General features: G+C 42.2%; 1 protein-coding gene across 4 annotated transcripts in view; it reads right to left on the bottom strand.

Moving 5' to 3' along the window:
* Positions 1 to 22,162, bottom strand: part of col18a1b (collagen type XVIII alpha 1 chain b) — a 51,891-nt gene extending 29,729 nt beyond the window's left edge. For 3 of the 4 annotated variants that reach the window (XM_078291048.1, XM_078291049.1, XM_078291050.1), the window contains exon 1: positions 5,709 to 5,931. In XM_078291048.1, the coding sequence (XP_078147174.1) occupies positions 5,709 to 5,931 (223 nt within the window). Of the gene's footprint in view, positions 1 to 5,708; positions 5,932 to 21,928 lie in introns of those variants that run through there. The other variant, XM_078291052.1, reaches the window with a different exon arrangement.
* Positions 22,163 to 27,435: the final 5,273 nt, after the last annotated feature.

Here is a 27,435-nt window from a genome sequence, read left to right as displayed (position 1 = left end):
AAGTGGACCACGAGGGACTCCAATAGGACGCAGCACACAGAAAGTATCAGTCCCCAAAGCCCGTGTTGAGTCGACACGCCAGTTAAAACATACTGAAGTCTTCTTGGGACTAGCAGCCTCCTCCAGAGGTTTAGGAGTGTGAGGCGTGTGAGGCGCCTCCCCAGGGGCGAGAGAGACAGCTTTGAGGGAAGCGCAGAGACGTCAGGAGGGAAAAAACAGCTGCTGGCTCTGTGATGAATGAAATACACTCATTTTTTATCTTTAAAGCTAGGCAAGATTTTTATGTAAAAATCCACTCGTCTGATCAGCCTAAATCACTAAGTGGGGCTGGTTGCAGCGGAGAAGAGAGTCCCGTCCCCACCGATTGAAACCTAAGAGCGACATCCAAACTGTCTCCTAAACAGCAGTGAGAGAAAGCTGGACTCACCAACGTTAGATCTTTTCCTCTCTCTCATCTCTTTTCCAAACAGTTTCCTCTTCCATTTATAGGAAATATAGCTGTAGCCAAAGTTTTAAATGGGCTTTTTCACTCTTTTTTCACTCGTTTTTTCAAACAAAAAAGTGCAATTTCTTCTATTCACATAGAGTGAAATGATAAAAAATAAGGGTGTTTTTATTGTAATCTCAAGACAGTTTTCTCATTGAGAAATATGAGGAAATGCAATGACCTATGCTGGATAGAAAGGACTTTCAACTAAAATGTATCATAACAAAAAGACACTAGAGTTAACTTCACCCTCAGTCTGTTTGACTCGGTGCAACAACCTTCCTTTTCTGCATGACCTAAAATGCCCTTACATCCATAATTTGGTAAAAGCAGGTCTGACTTCCAATCTGTGTGAGCAATGTCTGTAATTTTAGTCTGTTGCATGCAAAACACTACCTCATTCTCAAAGTACGTATTGCCTCAACCGTGTAGAGGACAGCTTACTTTACCTTGCATCTGAAAACTGTAATCCTTATTTGGAAATGTGAGCGCTGCACCGGCGTGCAACAACAAACTCGTTTCATTGTCTAATGAGACACCATAAGGCAGAGGGCCAATAAAGTTGAAATGAACCACTGCACTTGCCTGGCGGTTATTTGTAATATGGTTAAAGACTGTTCTGTGGTGTCTGTAAACTACATTTGAAAAACTTAACAGATGTTTCCAGCAATTGCTGCTATGCCTTTAAAACAGAAAGGAGAAAAAAGCTGTTTAACCACTAAATCCTGAGCAACTCTGGAGGGAACGAGAGACATTCAATATTTGCCCGACCGAACACCCGACACTTCCATTCATACAAACAAGTGATCATACCCCCCCCTACTCTGCCAATAAGCCAGTGGGTTCAACCATTAACACACCCAGCTGCAATTCTACCCTCCTGGGCCTGGACCAACGGGACTTTGTGCTACTGAAACGGGGAGACGCAGGCAGATCATCAGTTAACACTTCAAACGGAGGCGACGCAGCTGGGACATCTACGGCCGCCTCTGTTCCCCAGTCAGCCCTTAATCCGTGTTTGGCTAAGCCGAGAGCGGGGCCAATTAAAGCTGACTGATGGGGGATCAGGCAGAGAAAGCGATACTCTCCGTTCAACTGACATCAGCTGGTCCAGAGTTTTTTTCTCATCTAGCTTTGTGAAGGCTTTAAAATACAGTTTGGTTCCCTTGGCTCAGATCCAATCCAACTATTGTCTCTCTGTGTGTGGAATTTGGTCAGTGTGTTGAAATGGCAAATGGCAAACTTTGACATTTGGTTTCTTTGAGAGATTCCTCTAGTTGCTAAGGATTGATGCACATTCCCTTAACAGCTCTTGCAATGTGTGGCTATGTTCCTTTTAAACCTTTTAGTGCAACTTTTTGCTTTGAGATAGAAAAGTATAATGCTAGTCCCGCCCTCCTCGCCCTCAGTTGGGCAGCTTCACGCCCAAACCCTTGTCACTCAATCTTTTTGAGCATGCATCTAGTCTGAGGAAACCGGTGTTCACTTTTGAACATGTCTGCCGCACATTTAGCTTTGCTGCACTTTCTTTTATTACTAACATCCTCCATTGTTATGGTTAACCGCTACCCTCACCTTGATAGCCAAAACCCACTGGCCACGCCCACAGCAAATGGTTTACGCCCCAAAACATCGCAAACATAATTGAAAAGCAAATTGAAAGCCAAAAGTTCAAGTCAAATTTAGGCATGAACACACTCTGGGTCAATTTCAGATGCAAACTGATAATGTATAATATATCCTATTGGTTTATTGTTATTTTAATGTCAGAAAACTTGCACATTGCAGCTTTAAAACATGATAATAATGTAATGCATGATGAAATGGATCCCATGCAGGGGTTTAGAGACACTGTGCATTAAACCCCTTGTCTCACAGCGACCTACTGTGAACCACTCTGAATGGAAGGACGGGTAATTCCCCACTCACATAAAAGTCTCTCTCACATGCTCACACTTTGTCCTACTCTCTCCGTCTCTGCTCATCTACTGCCGGGCCGGCCGAAAGCCTAATTACCACCCATTAAGTGTTGCTGGTCGCTACTGGCAGCGGCTGTGTGCATGAGAGTGTGGGTGACTGGGTGTGACCTCTGACCCCTGGCGGAGCCTCCGAGCCGCCCCGTCTCATCTCAGTCACAAGGCCGCCTTGTTATCCGCCGCGACACCCCTGCCCTTTCTCCCAAACCGAGGACACAATCGCCGCACTCTTGTCCCTGGACTGGACCATTTTCCCACCCACAACATCATATCTATCATAAATGCCAACCACAGCACCCCCCCCCCCCCCCCCCCCCCCCCCAATCCAATTGTCCAATTGTTTCTCTGTCTGTGACTCTGGATGCTAAAACAGCAGTCCCCTCTAAATAGACAAATGGTAAATTCCAGCCCAGCTGATCACGGACTGCAGAATACGATCAGCGACGACAATCAGAGAATACAATTATGCAAATGTGTGGTGTGATTGCGTTGTTAGGGAGATTGGCATGTGAGGGTGGGATGCGATGGTAAGATAGGGGAGCAATAGACTGATTATCAGCCGAATGCTGTGGGAAACAGAAGGCATTGTCAATATGTCCTGTGGAGAATGATATATGTATCTGCATCATCTCCCACAAAATGTATCCATTCTTCTGTGGAAGGAGAATAGAAAGTATCAGAGACTATATCAGATTATAAACATGGAACGATAAGTACAGACATAGAATCAAGGGATCAATTTCTTGGGCATTTCCTGATAAATGCAGTCTATTGAAAATAATTTAGCTAACAAGAACCTAAACCTCTTATTTCCCACCTCTCCCTCTCTCTCTCGTTCCCTCTCTCTCTCTCTATGGGCTAATGAATGGGCAAATGCAGGTGTTTGGAAATTCACACCCAATGAAAACAGCATAACGACAAGCACAGTGATTTTGTGGTTTATGGTTTCATATCCTGCCTTGGCATGTGCAGCAGCACAATGTAAATCAACAGTGTGCCTTATGCAGAGCCAAGGTCTTGTCAAGCTAAATATGAGCACAAACAAAAAAATGGACAAATTCTCTGCCCCGCACAACAGGTGTTCAAAGAAAGCACACATTTTTATCAACTCTTCTTACTGTATACTACCATAGTGTAAAACAGTCTCACACACCGCACACATAACTGTATGTTTTATAGCAAAGGGCTTTCCAAATTTAGACATTGAGAGTGTGGTTTATGTTGAAGTTGATAGGTTATCCAAACAAAAACCCTACTTGGTAAAAGTGGCACATGGAAAATCACAAAACTATCCATTTACAAAAACCCAGACCTTTTACGTTAGAGTATCCCTATGGAAAAACAAATGACATGATAAACAGTGTTTTATGTACTGGAGTTCATATCAACCCCCAAATGAATACTCTATATTGCAACGATCTGCTCCCTAATGAATATGCTATAGAGCGCAATTTATGGAGCCACTAAAACTTGGGCCTCTAGAACATTTCCTGTCTTGAGGGTTTATACTGAGGGAATGGCTTCTGAACACTGCACATCACACCCATTCCCTATCCCAAACTAAGGAAAATCCCTTTCTCAATGAGGAAAATATAAAGAGGCATTTATGTAGTATCATACGAGAGCTTTGAGAGTTTTTTTGTTTTTGTTTTACATCAATAAAGTTATCTTTAAACGTTTTCTGTGCAACCAGGAAGGACTTGGATGCATGTATTCACTCAATTCCCACCTGTCCCCACCTCCTGCACACGTGTGTAAAATGGAATGCATGGTAGCAATAATTCCACATGTTCTTCTTTGGTGTTCTCAATATTGTTGAATGCAAGATAACTTATTTGCATTAGCATTAGCTTGCTCAACAACTTTAAATTCAATGCAAAGTAAATAAAAGTTGCAACCAAGAATTGCCTGCAGTCTGCAGTTATCAGTTTAGCAATAATGATTTTCAAAGAACCAATAACATTGCTATTGCTGACCATTGCTGAGTTATCACATATCTGTGTTATACATTAAAAAATTGTGCTTTTGAGGATGCAGTTCTATGCTGTGCAGTTGACAAGACAATGACATGACTGTAGCATGCAGCCGGTCACAGTGAAGTGATCTAAGGTGTGTGCCATGCGTGTGTGCTAAAGCCACTTCTCAAAACATGTGCAGTGGAGAGTGAGTGACGCCACAGCGGTAGGAACAATCATCTGCAGCACCACACTCACAACAGGATGAACGAACGGCCGCCAAGCATTTAAAGTGAATCACGTGACTCGCCAAGAAATCCAAAAAAGCAACGTGTGGCAAGTCTCGCAGCTTTTACTAAAACAAACACTACACAGTCTGCAACAAACACACACACACAGACTAACGCATAAACATCAACGACAAAGAGAGGCGTGACATCGGATTCAAAATGTATCGCCAGGACAGGATACATTCTAACCCGCTGGAGTTACCTTTACGGTTACTAACTGACAGGCACGCCGGACGCCCGGGCTCCTGCGCTCTGTCAGGCAGGAGGTCACACTCCACCGGGAGCCGCCCGTTTTCCAGGGACGCCCAGCAGCTGTCTCGCAGCACATGGCAGAAGCTGCGACAGGGCAGGTAAGGGAGTGCGGGCAACTGGGTGGCTGTTGCGTTGGGTCTGGGGCATCTGGGTGCCAGCAGGAGGCAGAGGAACCACTCTGCGCCGTGGTGACACCCCGCCCTTGCCAGCCAGGCCCACTCCTGTAGGACCGCCCCCACCTCCTCCACAGAGGTGTGGTTGAAAAAGTTGGGCAGCGTGAAATACTTCGGCTTTTTGCCAGAGCAAATGGGCCAATGAGAGGGGACGGGCAGACAAGGTGAGTCAGAACCATTGATGCGGCTATCAGGGGGGGTTAGCGTGGAGTTCAAGACACCCTCAACAGTTTCATTGATGCTAGAAACATTACCCACAAGCCCAGTTAAATTTGTTAGCAGGACCACATCCCTTTCAAGGTCTGGCTCTACAGTGATGTCTGACCATTCAACCCTCCCTGATGTAGATCCAGAAACAGACTCTATACCTGACCCAGACCCAGAATCAGCCCTGGACTCTGCTCCTAACCCAGACCCGTCCCCTACCCCTATCCCAGACCCCTCCTCCACCCTCTCCCCTCCGGACCTGTCTGCATTACCCGTCATGTTAGGGTTAGGCTTCTCCACCTTCTCTCCCAGTCCTCCGTTAGTAGTCCAAGTGGTCGGGGTGGCGTCCCACGTCTCAACAAACTTACGGATTCCTGAGGCCACATCGATGATTTGTGCCCCGACCCCGGCCAAGTTGTCCTCCTCCTCCTTCTTTGTGCCACTGGGCTTCGAGGTGCCTTCGGATCCTGCCGTTGTTGCCGACGTCTCCGTTGGCGCCTCGGTGGGTTCTGGATCACTGCTCCAAAACCAGGCCTCCAGGCGCCCGGCACACAGGACCAGGAGAAGAAACCACATCTGGAACCTCAACATGCTGCCTCGCTCTGCCAACGGTCTTCCAAGTGTCTCAGAGAACAACGGTACTCCAACAATGCCCTAACTGTTTCCCAAACTCCACCTGTTAGCCAGCGGGTCAACAGTTAAATCCAAGCTGTCCGAGGGCCATTGAGTGACTAGTGAATGAATGCAGACACACATAAAAACTCACAGACCCTCCCTCTAGTAAAGCTCCCAGCGCACTCAGTCCATCCACTCAAGCTGCTGCATACCCCTTCACGAAGATTAACACATACACACACACACATACTTACATGGACAGGGGGAGACCCCAGTGCGGAGGCAGGCTTGCCTTACTGAAGAAGTCATTGGCTAATCAGAGTTGCTCCCTCACACACTGCGACTCCTCCCCTGCACAAGTTGATGAGTGGGTCCCCTTAGACCGTTTCCAGCATGGAGAACATGCTTGCAGGCATTCGTGTTACCACAGTGACACACCCGATGTGCACAGAAATAACCTCAGTAAAATATGGACTTTTCAAAATGTTTTCAAAATAGGCCACAAGAAAATCTTAACTGTGTCTCTGCTGGTTCAGTTCATGCTATGTTCACGTTCTACGGATTTCAAGCGTATCATGAGGGGCGGTAAAGGATCTCAAGTTCAGAAGAGTTCGAGGAGTCCTTGAGATGCTTAACTCCAACCTGCTCAGTTCCCAGCAAGCATTTGATGGACGTAGACATGCAGGAGGTGGCCAAGTTACACAAGTTAAACAAGCATATTATAAAAGCTTTGTCAGAATGTAGAACAGCCACCGCTCACCCAGCTGAAGGCTTAGCAAAGGTGTTGGAGTCAGACATCCGCAAACTTAGATCTATGCAGAATCTAATTTATTTGCAAGATTTCAGTCTCAGCAGACCTTCTTTAAGGCATACCTGGCAAACCTATTATAAGCAAACATATTATAAGCTTTGGAAAATACTTACTTACTGATATCAGAAAGATATTTAGGTCCCAATTTCACAAAACAGTGCAGGTAGCAGACGACAGATATTGTTTCAACTTTCATTTTGGCAAGTCAAAACAGTTGCTGGGTCATTTTGTGACATGTGCTCCAAAGGCCAAAAAAACAATATTTACTGTTAAGGGGAGGAAGAACATGTGGCCAGTGGGTCATGACTGAACTAATGTTCTTAAAAGCAGGGAAGCTTAATTTCACATGCCTGGCATTGATTTTGATCAAGTAAGAAGAAATCGTACATAAATCATAATTTGGTAAACTTTGAAATTGGAGTTTGAATACATGCAAAATGATGAACTTGAGGAACACATGACTGATGTGGGAAAAAAAAGCATATGAACAGAAGGCTGGAGGCCCACCCATGAAGGTGAACTTCATCCAAACCACTCTTGAGAGGATGAAGCAGCTGACGGCTTAAGATGACACTGTGGGCACATTAGGCTGTTAGTGCTGAGACTGACAGCGGGTAATTTACCTTGAGCAGAACTGAAATGATTTAATTTGCTCTTGCAAACAACCACAAAAGGAAAAGAGGGCTTCAGAAAATAAGAAATTACACTATACTGACAGGTCAGTGTTTATCTATTTGATTTATTGTCCTGTCCCAAGGAAAAAGAGTAGAAAAAATACCATATAGTACCACATATAGTACCACAAAGCATACCAAAAAGTATCACAAAACAAATCACAAAATACCACAAAGTACCACAAAACATGCCAAAAAGTACCACAAAGCATGACACAATACCATAAATCCAATCAGACACGCCATTTCTGGTATGTTGTGGTACTTTGCGGTGATTTGCAGTTCTTAATGGAACTTCGTGGCACTTTGACGTATGTTTTGTGGTACTTTGTGGTGATTAGTAGGATTACTGGTAAAATAGAGACGAGTCAGATGTTAGAGAATAGACAGTAGGGCAAAGAAATGAACCGAACAATGCTGCAGCAAACAGGAGACGGGCTGAAGGGAACAGCAGCAGGAGACGAGCGAAGCCGACAGCGCGAGGGATGAATGAAAGGCAGCAGCTGAGAGAGAGCGAGGCGGCAGGGGAGGGGAGGGCGTATCTGATTGGATCGATGTCTTAAGCCCCTCTCTCCCCGGGGACGGACTCCATTGCCTCATCGGAGAAAAAGCTCGGAAATTGCACCGGCTCCAGGTTCTCACAGATGGGAGATGAGGGAGGAGTTGCCCCCCCCCCCCCCCCCCACCCCTCCCGTCCCGGTCCCCCTCCTCCTCCACATGGCCCTGAGTGCCCCCGTCATCCAGCCACCCGCCTCATCTGCCAAGCTAGGACATCCAGCTGTTACACATTCCAGCACACGGACCTCCCACGCCCACGCTGCATGACATTTGGAGGCTTGGAAGCTGCCACATCTTGATACTTTGCACATTCATAAAACACCAATACTTCTGTCAACAATAGCGGTTAAGTGCATCCTGCTGGACTCTAGCTGGGACCGAGTGAAAAGGCAGAATGAAATCGCTGTTTTTTTTTAATGTGAGAAACAGATTGAATATTTCTGGGAGTGATGCGAAAGCAGCTGTCAGAGATAGCAGCACAAATGAGTGTTTGGCTCTGAGGTCCACTATTACAAAATCCAGGCTAGAATCAATGCATCAGCTTTTCCTCGGAGCCAATTCACAATCTTGTCAAGTGAATCGTGACTCATTCAAAGTTTTAAGATTCCTTACGCTTTCCTTCTCTAATACAGAATGTAATGACTTTCCGGGTAACTGCAATGGAAAAGCGAGTAACCTCCTTATCCACCAGTTAAAATGGCTGGATTTTCCCCAAACTGCTGCTTGTAGTCCCAAGGATCTTTCATTACATGGCAAGAAATACTGTGCCAAGACAAGCAGGCTTCCACAAGACGTCTAACTATGGAAAACTGATTCTACATTATGTTGAGATATATATTTTGACAGCACAAGTGCTGTACTGGCAATGGTACATCAACAAAGCATTAAAAAATCATTATACAAATAATATAAAACTCACGTACTTCGCGGTTGCAGACGGTCATTACCAGTGGCAATTAGGGAGGCTGAGATTTCCTGTCCAGTTTTTTGCCAAAGCTGATCATTTCACAAGAATTATTTCTTTTTCCACAACAGAAAACCAGACAAATGTCAACATGTTTTCAAATGTGACCGAATACTTAATTACACTATATTACAATACAAGATTGGCGTGTGAAGTACATCCATTGTTAAAGACAATAGAGGCCTGTGCATATTGCCTGACACACACACACACACACACACACACACACACACACACACACACACACACACACACACAAGAGATAATGGTAGGCTGTGAAATTTCAAGTTCATTGATTGCTCAAATTGTTTGAAACAATAAAATGCAAAGTTCCTTTCAAAAATGAAATGAGATATTCACAATTTGAAACCAACTTGACACCTACTCTTACAGAATAACCAACAAAAACCAACAAATGAAAACAAAATCTATCATTTTAAAGGATTTTTGCCAAATTAAACTCTTGGTTGACTTTTACATATCTCAATATTTTAGAGGTTTTGAATCATCTTTTCGCCAAAATGAATGTTGTTTTGGACTAGATCTTCTTAAATGCAGTGTAATATATCAATGTGAATGCCCTGCTACTCCCACATACATTCAGCTCTCCTGCCCCTTCCCTCCCTCCTTGACATTTCCAACACTTTTTCATCAGCATTAGCTGTCAGCTGCACCGACCCGCACAGGGCCATGAGCAGGGTAAGTAAACAAACCCAAAGCATTATGGGTCAGTGACCTCAGGGATGTGAATATTAGAGCCACCTGGTACTTAACATTTTAATTATTATGCATGCACACATACACATGCACCTATACACATTCCAGTGGCAGTTTGCATCTAGTCATGTGCTCACATCTACTTGTGCAGACACATGCTCGCACAAAACACACACACACAAATACAGACGCTTAAAGGAAAAGTCCACCCTCAAGTAATCTTACAGTTATATATCTTCAGTGTGTGATGTTCAACGCATGCAGTTATGTTGTAATGAATTTACTTTTTTGATGTACCCACTTTCCTTCAACCTGCATGATTTCTCCTCTCCCTGTATGATTGTTGAACGTCTCTTGGTGCAAAATGGCGTCTCTAGAAAGAAGCCCTCTTTGATTCTGAGGGACTGACACCAAAACAGACGTTTACTGTTAATGTTTTAGATTGCTGAAACATTTTCTACTATTAAACTCCATTGTAGCTGCACTGGAAATGTTTTGACATGTCACATTGTCTATGTTTGGCCAGTTATCCACAGGAATACAAAAAATATACCACTGTTGAGGAAGAAATGGAAAAGTACCTATAAGCATCATTCCTATATGCTCATATGTAACCTTTGACCCATATGTACATATATTTAACACCTTAAGTCAGTGATTCTCAACCTTTTTCATATCAAGTTAGTCCACATCAGAGCCACGGACCCCCATTTGATGAGATTTCGTCTCTCGGACCCAAACTATGATCAAAACAGTCATTCTTCTACATTCTCTAATGGTTTCAACTTCCTGTAAATGAAATAATGCTGAAGTTTAACAATTCATCAATTTGCTGGGGACCCCCTGGAACCCCCTCAAGGACCCCTTGTGGTCCCCGGACCCCACGTTGAGAACCACTGCCTTAAGTGACTAAACTCAAGAATACTAAATCTGCTTCACCATTATAAAAGTAAGTAGCTTAAACACTAAAGGGACATCTTGTGTGTTTCTCAGAACTGTGAGCCTGGAATGTGCAAATGCCCAAATCTCATAGAAAACACTGACCAAGTGGCCTTGACAAAATAATATAATAACTATGTTGTTATATTAAATAACAATGTAATAATGTAAATAACTTGTTGTCTTCTTATTATGCATCTCCTTAAAGTGCTATACAACTATATCATTGGTTGTTCAGTCTTGTTCATATGACCTTATACTTTTTGACCAATAGCTTTGTTATATTCCATCTCTATTAACATATTCATGAATATTCAACACTATAAAACTCCAGACTTTGAGTTCCTTGGCTCCCAACCTGCAGAATGAATAAACTGTCAAACTGCCACTCTCTTGTCCTGAGTTTTCTTCCACACCACCGAACAACAAAATGGGCCCAGGAATGCAAGGTGCATCACCAACAGCTGCTTTTTTTACGCTAGGGTGGATTTTTCCTTTAAATAAGTCACTGACCAAACAGCTGACACAACACTTGACTTAGAGTTTTGGATTTGGATGCACAAAATGCGTTGTCTGCTCCAAGAGAAAAGTAAAAGCCCTGCATTAATGAGCTTGGTAGGTAGAGATCTCCAATGTTTTTGTCCTGCCACCTACACCCACACACACACACACACACACACACACAGCTGAGGTATACACAATAGCCTGTGTGTTTGCACACAAACGTTTTATGATTAATGAACGTGTGTGTGAGCGTGTGAACTGTGCGGCTTCCCCAGGGGGAAAGAGCATGAGGAGAGAAACACGATATCCCAATTAAACAGAGAGACAATGACGGGGTCCTGTCTACTGGGCCTCTGAAATCCTAGCAGGGACAGTTGGGAGGGCTGAGACACACACACACACAAACACACACACACACACACACGTACACACACACACACACAATCTTATATCTTGATATTTATTTGATAAAGGACAGCCGACGAGCAGAAGAATGAGCAAGGAGTGAGAGTCAGGCTTTGATGTGGCCATGCTGTATAGGTGTGTATGGTGACAAAAAGAGAGAGAGAGAGAGAGAGAGAGAGAGAGAGAGGAAGAAAAGAGAGGGAAGGGAGGAGAACATCAAAGAGAGGAGGAAAAAGTAAAAGTAAGAGAGAGAAAGAGATGGAGAGAAAGAAGATAAGATAAGTGTGGGGGACAGTGCAAGAAAACATTGAGAGAACGTGTGTGTGTGTGTGTGTGTGTGTGTGTGTGAGTGTGTGTGTGAGTGTGAGAGAGAGAGAGAGAGAGAGAGAGGATTAAGTGAGTGAGAGAAAGAGAATAGGTTAAATGGGGAGAGGGAAGGGGAAAAAGTGTCAAGGATGAAATGTGTGAGTGTGTGAAGTGGGTGGTCCACACAATTACTGTCTTCAGATAGCAGTGGTAAAGATGTAATTGCAACCAATCACAGTCTGAATATCTGCTGGTGACAGGTATGAACTTTGCGCCTGTGTTGGGAAAGACACAATCCCCCAAAATTGAATTAAAATTAAATGTTTTATCTTCTTTGTGGGTAAAACATTTTCTTCCAGAGAACACTTCTCTAATAAATCTTACACAGAAATGCAGAGTGCAGACTAGTGGTTTTTCAGTGATTTGCATGGGCTCTAACTAAGGCAAACACACACACACACACACACACAGGGACAGAAGTCCCTTGGCAGTCATACAGCTCTGGAGGAATCTAGTTGCCGTGGCGATTAGTTCAGGTTTGGGAGATTTAGACCCTCCACCGGTAATTTAGCACAGCTGCAACCAACACTCCCACACACACACACACACACACCCACACACACACACACTCTCTCTCTCTCACTTTCTCGTTCTTACTTTTTCTTGCTCTCTCTTCTATGGTCTGATTCTTTCTTTCTTTCTTTCTTTCTTTCTTTCTTTCTCTCTCTGTCTCTCTCTCTCTCGCTCACACACATACACACACAGGGCGTTGGGATCAGGGATGGGTGAAACACACACGCACACACACATACATTTATATGCATGTACACTCTTGTGGCTTATGATAAGGTAACAAGCAATTTTCACCGGTTATAAAAAACTCCATGACCTCAGTCTCATTCATAACTCATGGCTGTTTAAAACTGACAACACTGAAAAATGATGTTTATAATGGAATGTAGTCGCAATGTCTGCTGTACCCGAATCCACCAGCAGATGGCAGCAGCACAGAGATTGCAAGGTTCATTTTTGCATTACTGTACATTTCAAGGGAACTTGTCCACATAAAGAATAGGTTTCAATGAAATAGGAAAGGATAAAAAGTAAAAATAGCTGATCAATTATTGTATTTTAATCACAATTTACTACTTTTCACTATTTACTACTTTTCACTGTCCCTCGCCCTTCCACAGAATTTGGGAATATGGCTTTTAGTTATTATGCTCCATGGTCCTGGAATCAGCTCCAGAAAGATGCAAACCTGGATCACTTCATCCCTCTGGGTGATTTTAAAAGTCTTTTGCAGTCTTTAAAAACTGATGTGTTAAAAAACTGCTGTTTTACTTGAGATTGTATACTGTGTAATTTGTATATTTGTATGTATTCCTTGTAATTTTATATTGTGGTTTTGTGTTGTATTTTTGTAATATCTGTTTGCTGCTCTCTTGGCCAGGGCTCCCTTGCAAAAGAGATGAACATCTCAATGGGACTCACCTGGTTACATAAAGGAGAAATAAATAAAATAAAACAAGAGTACATTCAATGACTTAGGAATATACTGTATATAAACCATTGTTTACAGTCAAAATCGACTTGTATATCACCATCAGTGGATAATCGTGGGCATTTTTTCCTACACAAACCTCAGTGCTTTGGAATCAGTGACAGATAGTGGAGATAATTACTTGCATGAAGGCAGAACTATGTTGAAACTGAACATCACTGTTGTCAAGTGAAAACCTCACAACTCCAGTTTGGTGATTTTCATGTTAACTCCGGTTGAAGGATTACATGCTCCTCTATGGGGCCAGAAAATACTGCGACACTTGGTCTTATGAAACGCTTTCAAAACTCGAAAATGCATGGAGGTCGAACTAAAAACAAGCCTGCTTTTCCTGAAGAGTTGACATTTTGGAGATACAAGGTTTTCAACTGACAGCAACAATATGCAGGGAGAAGAGAGATCATGAAATACTGCCATCTGTTGCCTGAAGCCTACAGTACTTGGAGTTGGTAGGAAGGAGGAAAGGCGGTTGGAAGACAAAAACAACACATCTCTACATCAAGTTTTCTTACCACATTATTGTCTATAACATCATTGTCATCCTTTTTATTAGGGTGAACGGATACGCTAAGGGTGAAAGTAGAGAGCAAGTGCATTTATTTATATATTTGTATGACTGTGAATTATTCCTCACATTATTGCTACATTGTTACATCTTTTCATCACGGTAATAAAGTCTCTCACACTCCTCAAAGACTTTTTTTTTATTGTGTTTTCAAGATATCAAACAAATCAAATTCTTCAAAGCGAAGAAGAGAAAGCTCCCTGCAGGGCATCTTGGCAGAAGCTCGGGAAAAATCAACACCCATGACACTCGTCCCCCAAACCCCCCCCCCCCCGTCCCATCCCCGATCCCAACACCCTGTGGCATGCTGAAGTGGGCTTTTTTTGGCACGGAGGAAAGCAGGGCATTTTCAGACAAGAGGGTGTGAGACAGTTCATGTTGGTCCCTTACCAAGACTCAATGCACGATTCATCAAGGAGCACAGGAGGCAGAAGCGAGAGGACAGTCGGTTCCTTGTTTGTGAGAATCTGAACCCATGAACGAGAGCATTTGTCGGACACCAGGCGGCAAAAATGAAGAGTATGGCGGGTCATCTTGGATGCCGGGAAGCCAAAAAACACAAAACGAGGAGTTCTGTTGCAAGAACAGCAGGTGAAAAACAGTGTCACCTCCTCTTACAAGATGATTGACGGCACAAAATTAAAAGTAATTATGGCACTTTTTAAAGGATATTAGGTAACTTGAGTCCTTCGTTGACAAATGTGGCAACAATTTTACCTACTGGATCCTCTATATTTGAGATATTGAATGATGAACTTTGCATAATGATTGTGTTTTGGAATATAACTCTATATATTGTATGCTGAGTCACAAATCTGTGTCACCATGTCACATCATAAATTATACATCTCCTATGTCATAGAAATACTGTGACAAATAAAATCAAACGCAAACATTTTCCCTTTTCTTCGATTCTCCTGCCTCTTCCTTTTCCTTTTCTCCTTCTGCCTCTCTCTCACCTGTCAGAGGCGAATGAGCTTCTATGGATGTGGCATTCAAGTCAAGTGGAAGGAGGCCGTAAACCTCGGGGCTCAGTGCTTGGGTTACATTCCAGGACAGAGGAGCTCTTTCCCTGCAGCCTAGATACTGTACTCCGGGGCACGTAATTCCACTAATGCGCACAGTGAGTCATAAAATGTCAAACCGCACAGTGTCTCACCCAAACCGCCGAGCCCGATCCAGCAGCTATCAATGGACAATACAAAGTTCATCGCTCAGCATTCCTAAAAAACGGCATTGTTCTGTGTCTGAAACGTCATTTTGTCAACCGAGGAATTGAAGCTGCACTAGGCCAGATTTTGATGTACAAAGGCAGCAGTCCTATCAGCATAGACCACAAAGTGGGGCTGCAACAGAGAAGCGTCTCATCCCCACTAATGGAGACGATTTGCCCAAATGAAATTCTGGCATATGGTCACTTCTCTGTCGACAGAAAGTGACGAATTGAAACTTAAAAGCGAAATCCAGTTTACTGACGTCACCTTGCAGGATTGTTGGGTAATTTTGCTTTAGTTTTGTGCTATCAATCATTTTATAAGGCTAGGCGGCACTTTTTCAAATGGTGGGTATCTCATTTTGGATTCTTCAGATGCTCTTTGGTGAACTTTTTTTTAATCCAAAGAGCTCTACAGTATCATGAGTGCAGACATTTTGGGGCAGGTGGCTCCAGTGTGACTCGAACCCCATCATGCTTTATCCAGGCCTTCTTCGGTCATATCTGATGACCTGCATCTGGTCTTTTCCCAATAAACATAAACAATGCAAACAGGGGGATTCGTACACATACATGATGCTGTGCTTCAATTGCAAACTACAAAAATCAACCTTGTTCCTCGAGATGACATTGGTATCTGATCGCCTACTTTGTACAAAATTGCCTCGTTCTAGACAAAGAATTAGATCTTTTGAAGTTCAGGAGGTGAAAATGAATATTGTACATGCGTGTTAAGTATTTGTTTTAACAGTCTCATCACTTTCCCACATATCTCTAACCTGACCCTAACTGGGAATCTAACGCCAACAAACACCATCACCGAGCTTCACCCACAGGCGGAATTCAGTGATTCATCTCTAGACAGTAAATCTGCAAGTCAGTAAAAACAAGCACAATGTGAAGACCGGCCTCGAAGCCACTTCTTTGTCCGTTCCGCTCCTTGGCTGATTAATAGCGGTGTGAATCTATCTATAAGTCTTAAGAGGTCCGCGGCCCCCGGTCTTGGCAGGGGTCCAGTTCCCCTGGATGATATGGGCATAGCGCCTGTTTGGCCACCATGGTGGAAATGATTAAGAGCGCTTCCTCCTCATGTCGCTGTCCTGCACCTCCCCAGACCGATGAGAGGTGAGGTGCCACGCAAACATGTTGTCCCCTAAAACGGAAAAAATGAGAGGGAATCGCCATGAGAGTCACCTCTGCCTCGGGTTCAGGACTGGAAGAAACACAGTAAGATCCCGCTGTAAAGCAGTTTCACAGCCAGTAAGCTCTTTATGGTGGATAGAAATGAGTGAGTCTGTAAATAAAGGTATTGGCTAGCGGCTAACAGAAAGCCCTCTGTTTGTTTAGGGGTTAGGCACAGCGAGAGTTATCATGGCCTGTGCTCGTGCAGTCAAGTGAAGCGGAGATATCTAAGGCCTTTTATGTGCAACTACCTTCCAGTGTAGTTTCTCTCCTTCTTTGCTGACTCTTGTCCTTTTAGCCTGCACAAGCACTAAGTCAGACAGAAGGCAAGTGAGAAGGAGGTGGTAAAGGAGAGAGAGTTTCATTTCATTATCAGCACATTTCTCCAGGGTTGGGGAAAGTTACTTTTAAAAGTGATTTGTTACTTTACTTCTTTAAAAAGTAACTACGTTAGAGTTATTCTACTATCTACTTTTACATTACCCACTTAAAGAACATGTAGCAATATGGCTTGTGCTGCCAAGTGTGTTGTCCATCACTAAGTAAAACATTACCTCCAACACTACATCTCTCTGAGTTTTATTAAACTTTCTGAATCAGAAAAATGAAAGTCGCTTTTATCACAATGTTTTCATCACTTCACCTCTATCTTTTATAACTGCAAATAAACAAAGCACAGCAAAACTAACTTCAAACTAACTTCTAACCATCCATAATTAAGTAATAATCTGCAATTTTTTTATATAAATGTCCATTTTACTTTTCTCTATTGCTGATTGATACCATACAATAGTGATTCAACCTACAGCCAGTTCATGAAAGCTTTTACATTTGTTGTTCTGAACACCTATGACGGGATCCATCTTTCCCGGGAAAAAGGCACAGCAAGTGATTTGCAGTTTTACTTTTACAGAAGCAACAACAGTGATTTTGTTTGGAATAAATATAAGAAGCCACAGTCTGCATTGAATGTCTTTATTATTACAGTATGATGGGCCAGGGCCTACATTGACTGCAAAACACCAAAGCAATGACCGTTTATCACCAAGGGTGTCGCAAAAATCAAGAAAAAACAAAAATCTTGTGGATTATCAGTTTAGGTTTTAGGCATTTTAGTTGTTGCTATTATCCACAGTGGCTTACAATGATTGAGGGGTTCAATATCTTGCTAAAGGGCACTTCAACAGGCCTTTTAGTTACAGGATTCATATCAGATATGAATTCCTACATCTAGCAATTAGCCACTAAACCACCCAAATGTGTCAGTTACTGAAGCTTTACATGCTATTTGTTCATAACTGCTGGTTAAACAATGCTGTCCTAAAGAGCTGAGCAGGTGGGAGAAGCAAACCTCTTTCAGTGTCCCTTCATTCCCCATTAGCAGCACCTCACCACCTCAAAGCCACCAGCTTAGTCTGCAGCTGGGAAAACAAAGCATTCCCCAGTATCAAAAAGCAGCTACTGACTGGCCAGTTTTAGATGGGAGATCAGATAGAGCGCATAGAAAGATGGAGGAGGGAACCAAAACATCCTGTCACCTCTCAGCGTGAGATCATACCTGCGCCTCGTTTGACTGTCACCCTCAAACAGCCGGCAGGTTTTCAGTCTCAGAAAACACCCGCGACCGAACCTGCCTGTACAATGCTCCTCAAATCCTCTATAGATATAATGAGAGAGATTTTGTTTTTTTCAAAGCACTTAGTTACATATTCTTGAAACTCGAGAAAGGGCTTAGATGCTTAATTTGTTTTTCTGTCTAGGTCTAATCAGTCGACATGGGCTTGGCCAAGTGCTGAAACGGTACACAGTGAAGATGAAAGCAGTAATTACAGATAAAATGGGAGTTAACCTGTGAAGGACTGTCCTCGAGGCGACACAGAAATAGGGAGGAGTGCCGCAACTTTGTTTTTGGAAACTAAACTTGTGGGAGGAAGACTGCTGCTGCTGTTTATTCAACCTGAAGTTACCACCTTATTCTCTAACGTACACATATTTGAGACACACCATAGGTTGCTGCTGTATGAAATGACAAAAACAAAGCATCGATTCAATAAAAAAAAGAGTGCAGAGTTTAAAAAGCAGTTGTTAATGGATGCTAACCTGCCCTTTGTTGCATTAACAGTAGGACAGGGAAGCACCACCTACTTCCTAAAAGGCCTTTGATGTTGCCGTGGTAACAGGGGTCAAGCAGCTTAAATGACCGGTCCCCATTCATTTGACCCACTCATGTTGCTCCAGACTTGCAATTTAGCACCTTTAATCTCAGAGAGCGACAGAGGAGACGAGTGATGTGTGCTGAGGTAGCAACTGAGTCCATATTATGTCTGGTTTATTGTAGGTTAAATTGTATACTTTATTTACTCATATTTAAATAATGAAACTATCAAACTGCCTATTCTAGTATAGTTTTTCTCATTATTCAACTGATATATATACAACTGCCCCTTTAATATAAACACATACCATATTCAAAATATCTTCATATTTCTCATTACTCATTAAGAGAGAAAGATTTTTCTTACTAATTTAATAATTTACCTTCTCATTTACAATCTATTGCCTCTTTTGGTCTGTTTAAAACTGCTTTACTTTCGCATCTGAAAATTATTTTCTCATGCTTTTAATGTTTTGTATATATTTTCAGACCATGGTCCTACTTGCTCAATGTTATTTTGGTTTTGTTTGATGTCTTTCTGTTTTTCTCAAGGGGCTTATCCTACTACTAAATACAACTTCAGACAATATGAAGATCATTTAAAGAAAAAACATCTTAACTAGTGCAGTGAGAAGCTTCATGTGAGGTATCCCTGGTTATTCTACTCGTGTGTTGTGGTAGATCGTTATCTAAAACAGCTGAGCCAGACGTGTTTTCCAGCCAAGCCCAAACAGTTGGATTCTCCATCGTGGCTTAAGAGCAGCATACAGGTTTACACCATAATTAGCAGTGCAACTGAGGGGGAACCGCAAGGGATGTGATTCAAATATTGCATTCCAACCCACAACCCCGACTCAAAGTGATAATCTGTGGCATTTTCATATAAATAAATGTCTGTATCCTCATCTGATTTAACACAATAGGGAGGAATACGCAAAGAACAAACTCCTAATTACACTATTATATATGTAATATGGCAAATAAGGTGCTCTAACAACACATTACTACTCTATAGTATCTAATATATGAGCTATCTCTAACTGGGCCTGCGGCTGTAACGCCTGCTTATGTACACAAGTGAATTTTCCAAAGTGGAGGAGACTATAACGCTCAGCATCTGTTTGCACTTAATGACTCTGAAACATCAACACTTCAAAACATCAGCCCACAAATGCTCATAAAATGCGACGCAGACAGCTACAATGGCAGAGATGGGACTCGTGTTCACACAGGTTGAAACAGCTGCTGGGAAGAACCAGGAAAAACATACATGACGGGTATGAAATAAACAGTCTGTGACGCTCCCTCTGGTGTAATTATCCCATCAGATTCCCTATATCATATTTCCGTTGCATCCTGAATGTCTAGTAGCGCCTGGTTTGGCGTAGAACTACTGATCTGAAAGTACTGTACATAGATAGAGGGCCATATATTATGGAGATGGGGCTGTTTGGCCACCCAGGGGAAACGTCTGGTCCTTGAATTACAGCATACTTTCAGAAGGAGGCTTGCATATTATGTAAACATGACGACAGTAAATCTGAGAGGCAATGCAAAGCTGATAAATCCTTCCAGGAGTTGTTCTGCAAATGGAAGTGATAGAAAACAGAAACGATGAGGTAAATTCTGAAGATGCACTTAAAAGAAACATCCAGCCTCGGATAGCATCAATTTATGATGTTCAGTGCATTCCAGCAGCTGTGATAAAGTGTCATAATTTAGTACTCTTTTGGTGTACCCACTTTCCCTCAACATGCCTCAAAGTTATTTCCTACGTTTCCCAGAATGCCTTTCAACAACCCCCAGAGAAAGCCTGAATTTGTTACACCAAACGACAAAATAGACACAGAAATACAAGATACATCATCAATAACTGTTTTTTTTAATAGAGTTAAAGTGTTTCAGGGAGGATTTTACCTTTAATAATCATCCAAGTGACTATATACACTGATTGATGTCTACTGTGTATGTGTGTGTGTGTGCACAAGCATGCATGTGTGTGCATATACTGTATGTTGTGTGAATGTTTCTGCATGTATGTGTACATGCATGTGTGTATGCCTGCATTTGTGTGTGTGTGTATCTGTATGCCTACTTTTGCATGCCTGCTGTTTGCCTGTGTTTCTGTGTGTGTGTGTGTGTGTGTGTGTGTGTTTCTGTGTGAGAGGGAAACAAAGCCGGATGAAGTCAGGCGAGAAGACGAAGTGTGTCTGTTTCCCTGGGAGGGACTGACGAGCCCTGAAGAAGGGAAAATCTGAGCACACCGCAAATCACTACCCTCTACACACACACACACACACACACACAGACCTGCTCCAACACACTCACACACGCTTGCACATGCACACTCGCGCTCACACACACAAGTTTGTATTACTATACTTGTTAGGACTTTTATTGACTCAACTGAATTCACTGCTTAACACCTTATCCCTCTCTAGTATATAGGCTACCTTACCTACCCAGCTCTAAACGAACCCTAAATTTAGTCCCTTCCCTCACCTAATCCTAAACTAACCTCTTAAAGAGGTGAGGAGCAGCAAAATGTTCCATCCTTGTGAGGTCCTATGTATAGAAAAACAAGTGCACACACACACACACACACACACAACCCAGTGCCCAACTGCCTTAAACTCAGCCATCTATTTCAATGCAAAAATGACAAGGTCTTCCATAGAATAAGCAAGAGTTTGTTCAAAAACACTTGACATTTATATTGTGTTTTATATTCACTGCCTGGCTTGATAAAAAACAAAAAAACGTATCCTACTTTATTTCCATTCACTGCTGTGAGTATGAACGAGCAAACCTAAGCCTGCATGCATTAGACATATCTCAGCAGAGATGGTATAAGCTATTCATAACTCCAAAGAGACAAGTCCAGACATTCACAACAACCACAACCTCATTCCATCCTCAAAAAACCGAAGCTTTCAGATCATGTATCACCATCAAGCCCACTCATTACTCCACATCCATTTACACGTGTGACTCAACATTCTGAATTTAAATCAATGTTTTGGGGATTTAATGTGTTGGATTTTGCACTGGAAATGCTATTACTGTAACAAAACAACTAGAAAAAAGTAAAAAGTCACTGTAAAATCATGATTCCTATAGGGACTATAGCATAGTCTGTGGCACTAAATAGTGAGTTTATAGTGAATTTATAGCGCTTTAGTATTATTAGGATTATCTCCTATGGTATCACTATAATATTGCTGCAGCGACCTATAGTTTTGCTGTGATATTTGTTTAGAATCCCTCTAAAATCTAGCCTACTATAGGATTACTATAGTTATTTTTCTACATGCACACTGTTCCTTTGCACAAGTCCTGCTTCAGTCCACTGCATCAGGGTTTTGACAGATACACCAAATGATGAAAATGTGACAAAACATCCAACATCCATTTACCTCTTCGCTGTGTCTGTATCTGTGTGACCGCGGAGAGCAGGAGGAGGATGCAGGTCGGCCAGCTCAGTGTCGACCACCTGTCGCGTCCACGCATCCTTGAAGCGATTGAAACAGTTTGTTATTTAAAAAGAAAAATCCTTTCAGAGACTTGAAGGAGGAGGTCCGCGCATTTCAGCAGCTTCTGGAGACTAATAAATGTCTGTGAGGGCAGTTTCTCCGACCTCTTGTCTACCTGTCGAGGCTGTTCGCACCTTGACGCTCCGCACTGTGCCAATGCGACCGGTGTCAAGCGAGACAGAATAAGAAACCGTAGTTTCCGGTCAGGCCTTTCAAAATAAAACCCGTATTGATGAATGTGTTGCATTGTTTGTTGAGTAAAATCTAGTACCAAAGCGAAAATAGATAATATATTTATGAAGAAATCTGATAAATATCAAACGCCATCTGCCATAATAAATATAAAATGTTATAATTTTAGTGGGCAGGTAAAAGTAAATGTTTTTTTTATATAGCGCATTTCCTACACATGAAAACTTAATGCACTCAACATAAAAGCAAAACTTAAACATAGGAAAATAGTACAAGTAGTACAAATACACATATAGGCTAGGCTACATATAGGCCTATAGGCATTCACACATTGAAAAAAGTGGTTTAAATAAACCATCCTCTACCTTGCATTAGGCTACTTACAGCTACAGTTTCACTCCATATTTAATAAAAATGATTCCACTACGTATTCTGATACGGATTTTGGTGTTCTGTTCTTTTTCTTTTTTTCTATATGACAAATGTTATGCTTTTATTTTGAAGGCAACGCCGCCTAAATTCCGGTCCGATTCGGGCTAGCTCTCGCGGGCTTGGACGGCAGCTGCCAGCAGTTTTACAGTACAACCTGCGGGGCTTGAGGGCAAAATATTCAACGAACTTTGTGAAGTTTGAAACTTCATAAACTTTCCCCTCAGGCGGCTAAAGAGCTTTTAAAACGACTGTGACTAATCTGTAAGTGGCAGCTGACAAAATTACAGTGTCTAGTGACAGTGTAATACAATCTGAGTTTCTCAAGTTTTGGAGGATAATATCACAGCAAAACTACAAGTCCCTGTATGAATATTATAGTGATGCCATGGGAAATAAACGTCATTACGTTCAGTAAAGTCACTGTTAATTCACTACTGAGTACCACACCTAAGCCCATATAGTGGTTTTTCATAGTCCTTATAATTCTGATGCACAGTAAAATCTGCATTATAAGCAGAGGTCACAGCTTTCCATGTGTTTGGCTGTGCCTCTGTTCAGACATGTTGGTCTAGTAGTGCAGCACCTGTCTACAGTCTGGACGAAAACCTACATTCCTTAAAGAGAGAAAGGCTTCTCACAATGACAGATCCCCCCCAACACACACACACACACACACTGAAGAGTCCAACCACCAACTACTACCACTAAAATAAATCAAGTACAGTGTGGAAGCCAATGTGATAAATGACTGTTTCAGTGACACATGACTAATTTCAGTCAACTTCTTACAAGAACAAGTAGTGATGGTGAAGGTTTGCCAGTAGGGGGAACTGCCCAGATCCCAGATGGACCCAGAGCACTATCAGAATAGAATAGAATAGAATAGAACATGAGCTGCTCTTGAGGAATAAGACAAGAAAGACACTCTAAAACTCTAAAGTGTGACTTTCACTCAGAAGGATTTCCACTTGGAGGGAAAACAAAAGGCTGCCGTTTGTTTTTCATCGCACAGTATAAGCCAAGGAAAGTAAATGTCAGTGCCATCTCATAAGGGTTTGTCAGAACATGCCCTCCTCCCTAAGAGGCGAACCCTACAAGTGAATAGAAAAATCCCTTTGACACACACACACACACACACACACACACACTCTCTCTCTCTCCCTCTGTGGTAAAGCAGAGGAATCTCCGTCGTCTGGATCCTCATTTCAGTGTCAATCCTGTCTGCACACGTAAGATAAGTCCACTTTTCCACGGTGATTTCACCACGCTGCTCTGCAAGATTCCCCCACCGGCTGTACTTCTGCATGGAAGACCCTCGCTCCACATCGAAATTCCATCCGTCTTCCCTCTTGCTATTAGCTGTCAGAGCTCAGGAAGAGTCATTTTGAAGGTAGCACTTATGTTGCAACCTGCATGTGTGAGTGTAACACACACACACACACCTGCCAGGTTTATCTGCACTGCAAAATCTGACAACCTTGTTAAGTAATTTTATCTTGTATCCAGACTTATCAAGATTATTTTAGGACTTTTTTTAGTGAAATCATCTTGCTGCACTGGCACTTTTTTCAGGAGAATGTAACTTGTTTCAGGACTTGGTAAAAGTGAAATTGTCTTGGAGAAAGTTTCTTATTTCAATATTTTCTTCATTGTTTTATGATGATTTCTTGAAAGAAGTCATATTGGCATGTATCAAGTGAAATGCATTGAAACCAGCAAGATTATCTGCCAGTGCAGTGAGATAATTTGACTGAAAATATCATGAAATAAACTTGATAGGTCTGGAAATGTGGAAAATCACTTGACAACTTGTCATTTTTGCAGTGTAACCTCGTAGATTACCTGTGCGTGGAAAACATTTTGATTGACACTGGCAAAGGTGAGCTCTGTGGCTTTCGGCGGCAAAACAAAGCACACACACACACACACACACACACACTATATGAGAGTCATGCCCTCCCACCCACCATCAAGGAAGTGAGCTGAGGCCGCCTGCACTTATGTTCTTGGCAGAGGCGAGGATCTGTATCTCTTTCCGACAAGTGTTGTTGGACTGCGGCTGCCAGTGGAAGAACACAGCGACAGACCGCTCCATCTCCATGGCAGGAGGGCGGACCGGAAAGTCCCGTAACAGAAAGGTCATAGGTTCGATCCACGCAACGGCTAATGCTTCCCGTCAAAATGTTCTGGATCAAAACACTGAACCCCTGCCTCTGCCTCTCTGGATGAGAGCATTAGCTAAATGCCTAAAAATGTAAATGTAACCACCCATCAGGCAGCTTACTGCTTATTTTCCTCCATACATTCATCGACACTTTGAATTTGAAATAATTGTAGATGCATTTTAAAGATGCACTAAGCAACTTCATAGGTCGCAGCAAGAGGTAACTGCTTGAAAACTGTTTTTAATTTCACTAGAAATCTTTGATCGCTTCATACGATACCAAAGGCCATTTAAGAGACAGTTTGTATGTCACTCTTAAGTTTTGATTGGTCAATGCCTGATAAGTGTTCATACCTGCCACCAGAATTTAATTTAAACACATAGGGTGAATTTATGGAGTCTCAATTAGTAGAGATGGGACGCTCTTCTCTACTGCAGGATAACTTTGTGATTTAGACTGATAAAACAGGCAGACTTTTATATAAAATTCTTGCCTATAGTGCAGCTTTAAGATCTCATTTAACAATACACACAATCTGACTTTCTCTATTAAACTAGGGTGAGCACCTATATAGAAACTTGGATGTTAGTGGAAAGAGGAGCAGAGGAGAGCCTGAAAAAACACCCCAAAAAAAGTGTTTCTTGGGGTTCCAACTGAGTTGATTGACATTCTAGTGGGAACAACGCGATCTCCATCAATCTTCCTCGGCGTTTGATATTGAAATCCGATCTCAGGACAAAGTCCGACGCTATGCTTTTGACTCCTGGTGCGGTCATCGTACCTAACAGCTGCTGAGGGATGAGTGCAGGGAGGAGAATGTCAGAGGTACCAGCAGCCGTACATGGAGCGGTAGCTGTGTTGTGAGTCCTCCAAATGACTCTCCAAATTCATTTAGTAAATTGTTTACCGGGGCGTGCTCGTTAGCGGAGGTCATTGGTCTCTTTTAACCAGAGGAGGGAAGTAAATAAGTACATTTACTCAAGTAGATGCACTTAAGTACAGTTTTGAGGTACTGACACTTAACTTGAGTTAGACTTTATACTTTTAGAGGGAAATCTTGTACTTTTTCCTCCACTACATTTATCTGGCGGCTGGAGTTACTAGTTACTTTGCAGAATAAGGTTTTACACGCAAAACATACAATAAGCTCATAAAATATGTTGCATTGTTAGAGTTTAAACTCCCCAACAGTATATGGAGCAGTTAGACCGACAACATTAAAATACTTCTGACAGGTTAATGCATCAATAATTTAACTCTCTGAAAGAATGAGTACTTTTACTTTTGATACTTAAGTTCATTTTACTGCTAATACTTCTATATTTTTACTTAAGTAAAACTTTTAATGCAGGACTTTTACTTTTAATGGAGTATTTTTCCATTATGGTATTGCTATTTTAACTTATGTAAAGGAATTTTACACCACTGCTTTTAACTGTGAAACTATTCAAAACCTGGTCATATCTGGTCAAGATAATCCTGTTTTCTGGGATTTTAACACTTTAGAAGACAACTCTAAATGATTCATGTCGTGTTGTACTTCCACAAAGAAAAGTAGATTTAGGGGTAAAAAACATACAGAAAAGACTAACAAAACTCCAAAACCTGCTGCCCCAAAGGCAGGTGGACCATCATGCATATAAAACAGTGATTACGCTGCACAGGAGTTTGAGATGGCATGTCAAGTGCTGTCAGTCAGCAGCCGTCATGCTAATGAAACAAAAGGATCGAAAGCTATGCGACCTCCGCTGAAGGCCAAATATCTATGACGACAGTTTGCAGTTTGTGTGTATCAGTGGCTTTGGCCGTCCCAACCACTCCACTGCAGTGATAGCGGAGCGAGCTATCGTCTGAGAATGCAGGAGACGCATGTCAACACCGGATTCAGTGTGTCAATTCCGTTGCTCACCACATAAGCACCGGTACTTGTTGGGGGGAAAAAACAACACATTTTGTGGATTTTCATGGATTGTGTGTCTGTCAAACACAATATCTCTGACACCACTGGTCTGATTTTGATGAAATTTGAGGGGATGATGCATCTTCACACTGTGTTCCAGTGTTCAAAAAATTACACTGATTGAACTGATGATGGCACTTTTATTAAAGGGTTAGATAGGTTAGGTTAAATCAAATATGATATCTCAGACACCACGGGTGTGATTTTGACGAAACTTGGAGAGATGATGCATTTTGGCTCTGTGTTCTGGTGTTTAAAAACTGATTGGCCTGATGGAGGCACTATAATTAAAGATCAAGGCCCAAAATCACATTTGATTAACATGAAACTTTCTACAAAAACTTTAAAACTCAAATGTGATATCTCAAACACCACTGACATTTGGAAAAATTCCACTGATTGAGCTGATGGGAGCACTACATCTGTAGGTCAAAATTTTAAACTCTGTGAGGCCGTAACTGCTACACCACCATTTCTATTGAAATTGAGCAATGATGCATCTTATTACTGATTGGCCCGAGGACTGCCTGCATCATCCATGGGCGTCGACATGTTTCACTTGTTTTTCCATTGGTTTGTAACCCGGTGAATTCTACCGCTCCCTTTTTTTAGACCCCTGTCAGATGGTTTGCATAGACAAA

The sequence above is a fragment of the Centroberyx gerrardi genome, chromosome 21, assembly GCF_048128805.1.
Source record: "Centroberyx gerrardi isolate f3 chromosome 21, fCenGer3.hap1.cur.20231027, whole genome shotgun sequence".
In the NCBI taxonomy this organism is placed as follows: domain Eukaryota; kingdom Metazoa; phylum Chordata; class Actinopteri; order Beryciformes; family Berycidae; genus Centroberyx; species Centroberyx gerrardi.
Note: the sequence above shows the minus strand (reverse complement) of the source record. Positions and strands in the feature narration are given on the sequence as shown.